This window comes from Callorhinchus milii, unplaced genomic scaffold, assembly GCF_018977255.1.
Source record: "Callorhinchus milii isolate IMCB2004 unplaced genomic scaffold, IMCB_Cmil_1.0 Scaffold5, whole genome shotgun sequence".
NCBI classification, from domain to species: Eukaryota; Metazoa; Chordata; class Chondrichthyes; order Chimaeriformes; family Callorhinchidae; genus Callorhinchus; species Callorhinchus milii.
In genome coordinates, this window is record NW_024704746.1 from 1,492,805 (window position 1) to 1,505,448 (window position 12,644).

At 44.3% G+C, this 12,644-nt stretch overlaps 1 protein-coding gene across 3 annotated transcripts in view; it reads right to left on the reverse strand.

The window, feature by feature from the left end:
- patj (PATJ crumbs cell polarity complex component) overlaps positions 1 to 12,644 on the reverse strand; it is a 149,636-nt gene that overhangs the window by 104,836 nt on the left and 32,156 nt on the right. For all 3 annotated transcript variants that reach the window (XM_042334863.1, XM_042334864.1, XM_042334862.1), the window contains exons 13-14: positions 2,953 to 3,029; positions 298 to 354 (exon numbers count right to left, since the gene is read on the reverse strand). In XM_042334863.1, coding sequence (XP_042190797.1) covers positions 298 to 354; positions 2,953 to 3,029 — 134 coding nt within the window. The remainder of the gene's footprint in view (positions 1 to 297; positions 355 to 2,952; positions 3,030 to 12,644) is intronic.

Below are 12,644 nucleotides of genomic sequence, written 5' to 3' on the forward strand. Positions count from 1 at the left end.
GACATCAGTTGTAGGGAAGTTACTGATAATCTATCATCAGGGTCAGAGGGACTGAGCACTTGGACATGTATGACCTGATCAAAGGGAGTCAGCGTGGATTTGTGAAGGGTAGGTCATGTCTGACAAATCTTGTTGGGAATATTTTTGAGGAGGTCATTAGCATAGTGGATAAGAGAGTGTCTATGGATGTCGTCTACATGGATTTTTCAGAAGGCATTTGATAAGGGTCCGCAAAAGAGATTTTGTTCACAAAGAAAATCAGGCCCCACTCCGTGGCCAAGCTCCCTGTGTCATTACCTTAGAGTATTTCTGCAACTCTGAGATGTCAGATACCTCGGGGTCCAGATTAAACACCTAGTTCGAATAAGGGAGAACATAACATTATTATCACTAAATTTAATGGTGTCACACACAATGTGTTACACTAATGTCACTGAATTGTATTCACACAGTACAATCAGTCCAACGTAGAATGGAGGCCGTCTCTTAGGTAAGACTATGCCTATTCAGGTGGATGTTTAACAACAACAAGTTGCATTTATATAGCGCCCCTCACACAGGGCAGCATCTAGAGCGCTTGATATCTCATCGTACTATTCGAGGGAGTTGCTCTCTCCCAGTGTCCTGCCCATCAGGCCCCAAGATAAAATTGGTCATTCACTCCATGGCTGTTTGTAGGATATTGTTGTGCGCAAATTGACTGCCTTGTTCGCCTACAAAACCCACAGTCACTACTTCACAGCAAAATCCTATGAAGTGTTTTCATGTGCACCTGAACAGACACAATATCAGTTTAATGTCTCATCCAAACGACAACATCTTCAATGATGCAGTGTTCCCCCCAACACTACACTAGAGCGTCAGGTATGTCAGCTCGAAGTCCTGGGGGGCTTGAACCCTTCTGACTCAGAGGCGAGAGTGCTACTGACTGAGCCAGGTTGAAGTTGGGAAGCAAAAGGGGTAGGGGTGAGGTTAATGTAGGCACTCTTGAACGAGTAGTTTTTTTTAAAAGAAAGCATTTGAGAGGAGAGAGGGAGGGGGAGCGAGGCGGAGTGATTTACCGAGAGAGTTCCATTGAGCAAGGCTATGGTGACAGAAAGTTTGTTCCCAATGAGAGGGAGAGGAACAACAACAAAAACAACAATAACAAAATTCCATTTCTATACGTGCAGGAAGTGTGAGTTTGCAGAGCTGGGGAGTGGGTTGAGGGAAGTCGGGAGGAGGTAGAGACACGGAAAACCACGTAGTGCTTTTTCACTTTGAAGAGCTGCAAAAAACTATCCAGTACAAAGTAAGCGTTAATTAAGTTGTTATGATACTCTTGGGAGGGCTCAACATGTCCTGATGTTGTAAAATAATATTCAATGGGAGTAAAAGGCTGGTTTTCTTGGTATAGATTTCCTTCTCAGTATTTATTGCATTAGCATTACCAAGAAGAAACACACACAGCTTTTTTCAAAAAAAATCTAGACTCCTTTCCCCCAATCCACATGTGGTTAACTTTGACAGCTATTTATTGTTAATAATTAGCTTTCACAAGAATGATCAAAGGTGAAAAGCTTCCATTTAGCTTTCGTCTCTCATCCAGTGCCAGAGCTCCGAAGATTGGTCAGAATAACATGGTAATTGGGACTTGCGCTCCTAATGGGAGCCTCTATAGAGAGCAATGTGACTTTAATGATGTGTCTAAATTGTTCCTTTCATTGGATCCGCTTTAAATTCCTCTTTGTAATTCAATCAGATGAGCGCTTCTGCCGGGATGAGGAAGAGGACTGTTTGACTTCAGACAATAATACCAATTTTTACACTTGATACCTGGCCTCATCACGTCAACGAGACGTCTCAAAGTGCTTCGCAGGAGTTACTGTGAAGTGTGGTGACTGTTTTTTTGTAGGCCAACACAGCCAGCCAATCTGCATGCAGTAATGTCCCATATTCATGAAGTGAATGACTAATTGTTTTAATTAGGGACTGTTTGCCAGAAGGCATTCCCTTCTCTTTTCAAATAGTATCATTTAACATCCACCTGAACAGATGGATGGGACCTCAACAGCAACAACTTGCATTTATATAGCCCTCCTCACGCAGGTCCCAGATGGCACATATGCTAATGCAACACACCCCAGCACTGTATTAGAGTTTCATCTTAGACTATATGATTCCAGGTCCCAACATGGAACTTGAACCCACAACTTTCTGACTCAGAGACAAGAGTGCTACCACTGAGCCATATGAAGCACCTCCAAAAATGAAGCGTTCCCCCAGCACTGTATTAGGGCACCAGCCTAGACTGTGAGTTCAAAGTCCCGACGTGGGGCTGAACCCACAGCCTTGTAACTGAGAACAAGAGTGCTACCAAGTGATCCAGACTGACACGCTAGCACGGGTTAGATATCAATTCAAATCTCCCTTCCTAATCGCTTCATTACTGGATCAATAAAGAATCACTTCCATCATTATAAACCTGGAATTAGGAAACCCAACACCCGATAAACACAGGAGCCCTTGATACAAATTCTTGAAATAACAGGCTGTTGTGTTGCTCTGATGAAGCAAACTCAATTTTTCTTTTCTTTTTGCGACTGTTTTTTTTCAGCTTAAAACATAATTCAAAATCAAGGTTCATAAACCGTCCTCACTGTAAAGTATTATTTTTTATTCCTCTTTAGAATCAATTCCTGCCAATCAGTGTGAGGCTACTGACTTCATAAAAGTAATAATGATAACCCTTGCATTTGATATAGCGCCTTATCATGTCGCTAAGAAATCTTTTGCCCCAAAAATACAGTCAATTCACTTTACAGTATATTCTGTGAAGCGCTTTGAGACATCTTGAAGACATAAGGCGCTATATCAAATGCAAGGATTATTATTATTATTATATCAAAGCGCTTTGCAGGATTTTACTGTGAAATGGTGCAACTGATTGTGTGGTCTATGGGTGAATCATACCATCACTTCATAGTCTTGGCCCAGCAAATTCTCCCATTTGATCTTCAATTCTTCATTTGCTGAATCGTGTTCGTATCCTAGAGGCAAAGTATTACCAAATTAGTTTATCATTAAAGGCACAAGAAAAAAAAGCAGCAAAATACATCTACGGTGAGCTGAACCCATCACAGGAGGGTTTGGCAATGGGGAAGGGTGTGTGTATGCTTCATTTCTGAATCACTCTTGGGATGTAGTGGGAGAATGGGATGGCACAAGAGTGGGATGGGAAAGGAAGAAGTTATGCTCTGCAGGTGCCCACATAGCTACTTTCAGCACTGCATTGATCGGAGTATCAAGCCTACGACACGTGAGGTATTAAAGAAGTGAAACACTGATAATAAACGGGCAGGATGATGGGAATGAATGCGGATTACCAATGTTAGTTGATCTCACCTGATTGATTCGCTAAAACCAATGGGAAACTGTAGGGATGAGCTTTGGAACCATGCTGCCCATAATACTGTATTTAGAAGCAATCATGGCAAGTGAACTGGAAGCAGTCAGACTACGTTTGCTGCCAGTAATACCCAGGAAAGCAAGAAGCTCTGAGAAGACTTATAAAATTCAAAGGCTTGGCAATGGGGTAGATTAATGGCAGATGGTATTTAAATTTGAAATATGCAGAGTAATCCACAACAGCGCTAAAAATGACAGGTATGATTACATACTGATGGGCGTAGCATTAAATAAAGAGCAACCAAGAAAAAAAGATACGGCAAAATATTTGGCTGAATGCTAAACCCACACTGTGTAACATTGGTTACCAGAAGATTACATCGATTCATCCAACAAATGCAAGTTCTAGGAAGGGATTCAGGTAATGCATAAAGCACTATCCAGTGTTGGCAAGCCACTTCACATAAGAGTCCTGTAGTGTATTGGTTAGAGCACTCGCCTCGCAAGCAAGAGGACCCATGTTTGGTTCCTGTACGGGGCAAAACTTTAGGCAAGTTTCCTTACTCCACATGCCTCCGTTTGTTAATCGATTGGAGGATTGCTTTCTGGGGGGTAATAATCCCTTCAATCCATGACTGTTTATGGGACACTGCCTTGCACAATTGGCTGCTGCGTTTCACTCACAAAATATACAGTCAATTCCCTTTCTGCGAAGTGCTTTTAGACATCTGAAAGACGTGATAAGGTGCCATATCAAACGCAAGATTAATATTATTAATAGTGATATCTCAGAGTTTGTAACAGGAAGAGTGACGGACATAAGCAGGGAAGGGAGGTAGGTGACTCAAGCACAGTTCAAGAGGTAGGGCTATAGCCGACTTTTAAAGGGAGAGGGAATGAGACTGAGAGGTTGAGGCACAGTAGCTGAAGGCTCGTTCACACAGAGACCAATTTCTGTCATCCTGTTGATGATCAAAGGACAAAGCGATCGGAAAACATTCACAAGGGCAACGACAAGAAGAGTGCTTTGTGATCTACATCAACTCAGCAGTGGAGAGAGGCCAATGGAGCCAAATCGTCTAAAAGGGCTATTGTCTAAAAACTGAGCAGAATTCATTCTCAACAACAACTTTTATTTACACAGCGCCCTTCACATAGAGTGTTATTTCGAAGTTCATTATATACAGGGAAGGGAGGTAACTGTAGGCACAGTTCAGTAGGATTTTAGGCGGCTTTTGAAAAAAAGAGGAGACAAGACAGGTTGAGCCGCAGTGGCTGAAGGCTTGGCCACCGATGATAGGGTCCCCAGGGAGTGAGGTGGGGCTGGGGGGAGTAGAGAGCAAGGAACGCATAGCACCCTTCCCTCGGAGCTTCCCATATAAAGAATCCATCTCAACTCTTTTTAAGCGGTGAGGAAAACTGGTTTCCGAACTAAGAGTGAAGCTGAACATTCTCCAAAACATTCTGCACGATGCTTCATTTGAAGGCAATCGCCTTCAGGGTAAAACCAGGGGGAATGAAGAGCGAGGCTTGTTGAGGCAAGCTGAATGTCCTTTTCTCAATCACGTTAGTTCCCCTTAACTGCCCATGATTCCGGCAAGAAGGGCTGAAACAGTGTCCGTGGCTTGAATCCGAAAGGAGCTTGCTTTTGGCTTAAACTGGTCGTCTCAGTACGTTCCCCTTTTCATTCCCCTTATTACAGCGAATTACACACAAACCTTGAGCTGTTTGCTGTTTGCCAACTGCAGCTATCCTGGCATATTAAAAGCTTACAAGTTGGTAAAAGTGGCGACTCTTTCAAGAACAAATTAGACAGCTCTCTGAGATGCAGTCCGGCATGGAGGGCGCTATATAAATCCAAGTTGTTGTTGTTGTTGTAGATAGATTTCTGTTAGGAAATAATATCTTGGGATAATTTGGGTCCTGACGTGTGCAAGCGACTGCCAGGATGGTGGAAGGTGAACTAGATGGCCATTGATCTTCTTTCGCCAGCAAATTCTTATATTTTTATGGTAAAGCAGAAACACATTCCTGTTGAAAAACTCACGTGTCGGTGTTAACTGGCACTCCAGTACAGAGCAACACAAACTCAGGGTCAAACAGGAAATTATAAATATTGGGGAGTAACCGGTTAATAAATACATACCTGAGCTAAAAGGCAGCAATTGCAAGTTACCTGTCAGTTAGAAATACATCAAGTAATTCTCCCGCACCAGGCTCCATGAGATCATCATCCCTCCCCCCATCCTTGCTTATGGCCTCTCTATCCCTCTGTGGCCTCCCACAACACTACCGCTCTTCCCACTTCCCTACACTCAGCTAAAACCAGCCTGCTTCATGTCCCCTACCTGGCCTAGAAAGTAGCACTCTTGTCTGAGTGAGAAGGTGCAAGTTCCATCTCGGAACTCTGATTTCACCCACACAGTCAATTCGCTTTAGTGTATATTCTGTGAAGCGCTTTGGGACATCTCGAAGATGTGATAAGGCGCTGTATCAAATGCAAGGATTATTATTAATTGTGCTCCAGAGACGCCTTCCATAAACAGGAGTCTATTCTGCCTGTTTCTCTAGTCTGAGCCAATTTGCACGTTGCACTCTCACCCTCCAGTTCCTCCAGTGATTCAACTGTTATTCAGCCCCAGTAAGAACCTGCTTTGTCCCCTCGCTTCAGCCAGCCTTCAAAGAGGTCAGGATCACATCCTCGCTTAATCATTTCTTCAATGGAAAAAACAGTTCAGTCTCTGATTCTCTCCCTTAAGAAGCGGGGAGCCCCTTTTAAGTGCGGGAAACATGCGTATTATTTTTCTCTGAACTCTCTCCAAGGTAACAATGCCCTTTATTTGAAGGGCAAGGGTTGTCCAATGGCACACATAATATTCTAAACATGACCTTAACATTGAAACGCACGGGGTTAAAACAACCTGCTGTGACTTGTGATCAAACGCCTTTGATGCCTTGTATATACGGCTCCGTGCGAGACAGGACTGCCTGCAGCATTGGAGACTTGCCTGAGGTATACTTCACGTGTGTTTATTCCCCTCCCCTTCTCCCCCTCCCACACACACCCTCCGCCTGTTAAAAACTAAACACAGTCACATGAGCGATCAATTATTTTTAAACAAAACACGGGCTCTTTGAAAGTTCTTGAGCCCTCCGTTGGACCATTGGGTAGACAGTCATAAAAGGATCTAACAACAATTTGCATTGATGCAGCAACCTTCATACAGCTCAGCGTCTCAGAGCGCAACACAGTGGGTTTGGATGAGCAAGGGAAAGGGGGAGGTGACAAAGAGGCGATCGAATAGGTCTTTTTTTTGGTATAAAATGTGGTGCGAGCAATACTTTTCATGCTTGTCAAAGCAGCCTGTTGCTGTGTCGGGGTCGGTAGACTAGGCTGCTCTGCAAAGGTGAAATCAAATGGGCAGAATAGCCTTCTTCACTCAAACTCAAACTCAAAAAAGGCACATTTTTTTTCCTGGAAACTCAAAAAAAAACTAAGGTTCGCCAAACTACCGTAAAAGATGTATTTAAGATTTTAAATAATTTCATTACTAAATGGCTGAAGCAGATGTTAACGTGCTTCTTTCTTATTCAATGTTGGAATCAAGTCAGGACTTATTTCTGATTCCAGACACTTGGCTTTAGTTCGATTGCTGGTATCAAGCCAAAAGGCTCTTCGTCAGACTTTCAAAGCAAAGTATGGTTTCTTTTGGGTTTATATATACTGTGTATGTGTATATATATTTATTTATTTATAAAATTCTTAATCATAAATGTCAAGCAGATATTACGACAAGTCAGTGTTGGGTTTTCTGGGTAATTATGAAGTTAGTTTGTTGGGAACCAGTGGAAAACAGTGATCCCGAGGTTAAATGTTGCTCAAACTATTCTTACGTTTTTTTAAACTTGTAAGTTTGTTAAACTTTTCCTTTTGCAGGCCTGCCATGAGGCCTCTTTTCATTTCACAAGCTTCCTTCTTGAGCTTAGAGACCCACACCACAGTGTGATAAAGAGGCTTGTCTATAGAATCCAGGTGTGGTTTGTCTTTGAAGCCGACTGTTCTAGAATTGACTTTCAACAACAACAATTTGGATTGATGCAGCTTCACACAGGGCAGCGTCCCGGAGCGCTGCACAGTGGTGGGGTTGGATGCTGAGCAAGAGAGAAAGGGGAGAGGAAGGTAACAAAGGAATGGTCGAGGAAGTCGATCACTTTTTCGGTGTAAAATGCAATTCTTATGTTCTTATGTTCTAAGGCGGCACCATAAATGCACAAGTCCCAGGTTACTAATTGCCATCTCCACTTGAAAAGTACAACAACAACAAAATCACATTTGTAAAGCGCCTTTCACGCCGGGAGGATGTCCCACAGTGCCTAGCGAACACAGTCTGTTCACGTGTCTGCTGAGTTCCCAGCTATGTGCACGATAGGTCTTTAATATGGATAAAAGGGCTTTAATCCTTGCAGCTGAGCCCCTCATAAAGGAACCGTCACACAACACTGGGTGGCGGACTCATCAGGTCACATCACACTAGGCCAGTGTTTGGACACCGAGCTTTGATAAGGCAGCAGACATACATACTCAGCTTCTGACGGGGAGGATGCAGTTGGGTGGAGAGGGGGGAAAGGAAAAGGTTTGACTCCAGTGTTTTGATTTCAGAAACGTTGCCTGCTTTGCGCAGTCCTGACCCCGAGGGAAATAAGCAGTTGACAAGCCGTCATCATTATCTGAGCAGCAAATCGGCAAGTCGCAATCGCAAGGCTTTAAATTTATACTGTTGGCAGCTAGAAATGGTTGATCTGGTTTAATTAGCCCAGATTGTAACACAAGCTTTATTACAGCCTACAGTTCTGAACCATTCTTCCGTTCTGCTCCTGCTATCTTGACATTTTTATCTATTCAGACTTCTTACCTGCTGCCCTGGGTTGCACAAGCCAGACAGCTTGATAGGGTTTAGATAGCATGATATGCAGGGGCTGCCCCACAGGTGACCCTTGACAAAGACCAGCGTTACACGGATAAGGTTCCTGAGCTGAGTCATTTTGAAACTGCCACTGACTCAAAAGCATAAAGCGGAATTGCAGCTATCAGTGACACCCAGAAGGCTTCCCAGGTTCCCGCACCATTTGCGCATTTTCTAAAAAACCTTTCGAACGTTAACAGACTGTGCGGAGTCCATTTCACTTCGTTTATTTTACATTTCACCTGTCGGGGTGATATCTTCCTTTAAATTTTTTTTGAAAAAAAATCCTTCCATTTGATGTCTTTCACGTCAGGTGGATTTCTCAAAGCGCTTTTACTGTATTTTACAAGCTGAGGATGCAGCCAGTTTAGGCACAGCAACATCTCACAAACCAGCCATGAAATGAATGACCTATTTTATCTCATCAGCCAGGACACTGGGAGAGAGAAACTTCCTTGTTTTTTCGAATAGCACTGTGGGATTGTTAACGGCCGCACACAACAGGCAGATAGGATCATCCCAGCACTTCATTGCAATGTCAGCTTGAATTCAAAGACTCTGATGTCAGGCTCAAACTACAACCTTCTGACTCAGAGGCGAGAGTGCTATCAACTGAGCCAAGGTAATCAGCCAGGAGACACAATTTGTTGCTGTGTAGGCCTTAATCCTATCGAGGCTTACATTCAGGTACAGCAGACAAACAACAGCCCTCTCCCTCTCTGTCCAACACCTGTTGGATGGCAACAGCAGCAGCTAATCAGTGAAAAACACGGCAGATTGTGCCGATGAGATTTGGCAGTGAAGAGGTTTGGGACACCACTGCTTTATTTTGAGGAGGTTTGACAACGACCATTTGCTAATCCACAAAAATCGACCTTAAAAGAAAACCCTACAATCTCACTGATGTTCACAGAGTAAAAATGAAGCGTGAAGTGGCCGAGTCAACAGGTGAGATGGTGATCCGGAGAATGGCCCACATTCTGTTCCTGGACTCTTCTTGTCTTACTGGAGTAAGATGATATAGGCAGGACCTTTACCCCCCACCCCATCCCCTGTTATATCACGGTGTTTATGGTCCACAAGCTCAGTCCCCGCATTGTGACTAGGCAAAAAATAAGACCGTCAGTCAACCCGTCCGGGTCATCGGCTCACCGCTGACATCACTTCCCGTGCACCTTTCACGTCGGGAGAATGGCTCAAGGGGCTCCACAGGGTTTTGTTGCAAAATGTAGTAACTGTACTCGCAGGCGAATAAGGCAGCCCCACAAACAGCCATAAAGTGAACAATCAATCTTACCCAAAGGGATTGCCAGCCAGCACACCGGGTGAGAGAAATCCCCTTCTCTTTTTCCAAATAGTGCCATGGGATCTATAATCCCCACTTAAGAGGTACAGATGGGAGCCTAGTTTAACATCAGACCAGGGGTTTTATTGTAGTGGGGTGGGGTGGGGGGGGCAGGGGGATCAATGAATGAAAGAGGCTAAATCAAGCTCTGACTGTACAGTCAAAAAGGTACATATTTTTGAGGGGTTAATTTATTTATAAACCAGAAAGCACGATGGAACAGGAACCTTTCACATAAATAGCCATATTTTAAAACCATTTTCAGAAGGTTAACGGGTCAAGAATCCAGCCAAACGCTAAATATGTTCAGAAATGCCAGAGGAACAATAAAACCATCTGCCAGCAATTTCACTGAAAGAAAACATTTTTATGAACTTATCCACCAAGATTGTAAATTTAATCTTGTATAAACGATTTCCCACCCCGCCAGGACGGTGACCTTCTGAACGGAAGTAGCTTAGGTCTGACGAGGGGCCCGTGTTGGCTGGAAGGAATGAAAAACAGTCCCTCCCTGCACTCGGCTAACGAGGCTGTTTCAACAGAATTGTTCAAAGGGGAACGGGATAAGCAGAAGCTGAGCGGGGGCTCCTCTGAGCTGAACTGGCTTCAATGTGAAATGCTCGGCAATGTCAGAATTGAGTCCACCCTCTGTAGCGGTCTCTAGTCCGGTTCCTGAGCAAGATGGGTTCACAGGACTCCATGGCACTGCTGACGACAGCCCAGCCAGCTGGGCTCGTTGGCAGGACTTGGAGGGCAGGCAAAGTCACTGGGGGTGGTGATTCTTCCCACTTGGTTCCTGTAAACCCCTCAAGGTTCGACGGTGAAGGACGCCAAATTGTGCAATTGCCAATGGTTCAATTAGCTCAAGTACTGTAGTCTAAGAAACAAGCCAAGATTCCCAAATCCTCTGGAATCAGCATATTAGCTGCAGAATTGACAGAGATTCTGTTCCATCAGCTATCAAAAGATTGATTCGGATAAAGAAGGCCCTTCAATCAATTTCATCTCGACCTTCCTGAACACCCTCCTGCCCATTTTCCCATTAAATTATTAAGCTGTTTCTTTTAAAGGAATCCATTGTTGGCCTCAACCACCTTCTCTAAGAATTCCCTTCCAGTCACAAAGAGAGGGATGTGCTGGTGTCTGTCCTGAAATTGCCCTCGTGATCACCCTGAAACTACACCCTCTTGTCCAGCCTCTGTTTTCATGTGTAAAACTATTTGTCCTGGGTTTACTTTCTCAATCCCATCGGAGGACGGAAACTGTGCGAAACTGTAGCCAAATCTCCAATCAGTCAACAGTAAGTATAAAGAGATGCTACATAAATTGCAAACATGCGCAGGAATTTTGCTTCGTTGAAAAGTGCTGGTGACATGAACATTTTTCCAAAGTCTTCTTGGGTTTCTACTTTCGAGTGAGTTTCTTCATTTGCTGCAGAAATTTCACTGTGGAAACCCCCTCAGGAGTCACTCCAACCCCCCCAAGACATTGTACAAATGTTAGAAGCATATGAATCAAACTTAGAAGCTCATAAATAACGTCAGCACTCAAACGGCTTTGAGACATCTACCACAAGAGAGATGATGGTTTCTGAGTTATGTTTAGTCTGTTTCCCCGCCCCCCACCCATGAGGAAAGTACTAACTATGTAAAGATTACCCATCTCTGCGCTAGTCATTCTCTGAACATAGCCTATTCTCTACAGGAATTCAAATAGGTCCATGCCCCAATGAGTCAAGAGTAAAATTGTTCCCATGATGGTTTTTGCTCACTGTAGACTCCGAAAGAGCCACGTCTCTACCCCTCCCCCTCCCCCCCCAATGCTGCTTAAGAACTGTGACTCTGAACCAGACCCCCAGCTCTTAAAACAGACCGGCTGCAAACTGGGTTGTGCGTACACAGCTAAGGAAACCATTACTCAATAGTTAAACAGTGTCCAAACATTAATAAATCAGAGGCAGGGACACGAGGGGGACAGGAGGGTGGGAAGGATCCGAGCAGCAGATAAATTAAGTTCAAATGAACGAGGACAACCCAGCTGGTGGCTGATCCGATAAGGACCCATTCTCATCCACTCCAAACTCCACGCACATTAAAGCTGCCCACCATAGTCCAAAGAATGGAGGGAGGCTACCAGCTTTAATAATAGTAATAATAATAATCCTTGCATTTGATATAGCGCTTTTCACGTCGGGAGGATGTCCCAAAGCGCTTCACAGAACACACTGTAAAGTGAATTGACTGCATATTTGTGGGCGAACGCGGCAGCCAATTGCGCACAGCAATGTCCCACAAACAGTCGTGGATTGAAAATGACCAATTTATTATTGTTTTTGGTTTTGGAGGGATTATTATTAGGCTCTGTGTGGAGTAAGGAAACTTGCCCAAGGTTTCGCCCTCTGCCTGGAATTGAACTCAGGTCTCTCGCTTGCAAAGCGATTGCTCTAACCACTGAGCTACAGGACTCCACACTTTACATGCCTTGAGGACATTTGAGGCAAAGAAGCCTGTGGAAATTCAATCCAAGCAGCAGTGTTGTGTAAAGCCTTGATGATCTGCCTCCCCCACCAACAGACACACACACACACATACACCCTGTTTGAAGCTGGTAAATAATAATAATCCTGCATTTGATATAGCACCTTATCACATCATTGAGAGCATCACAGAATATATTGTAAAGTAGATTGGCTCCCCATCCCCCAGAGGATCAAGTTCAAGATCCTGGTCCTCACTTTCAAGGCCATCCATGGCATCGCCCCCTCCTACCTCTCTGACCTGCTGACCCTACCAACCTGCCCGCTCCCTCCGTTCACTGGGCTCCGGTCTGCTCCATGTCTCCCGCCCGACCCACCTATCATCGGTGTCCGGGCTTTCAGCCTCTCTACCCCCACACTCTGGAACTCCATCCCACGGTCCCTTTGCCTGGCTTCCTCCCTTGCCTCCTTC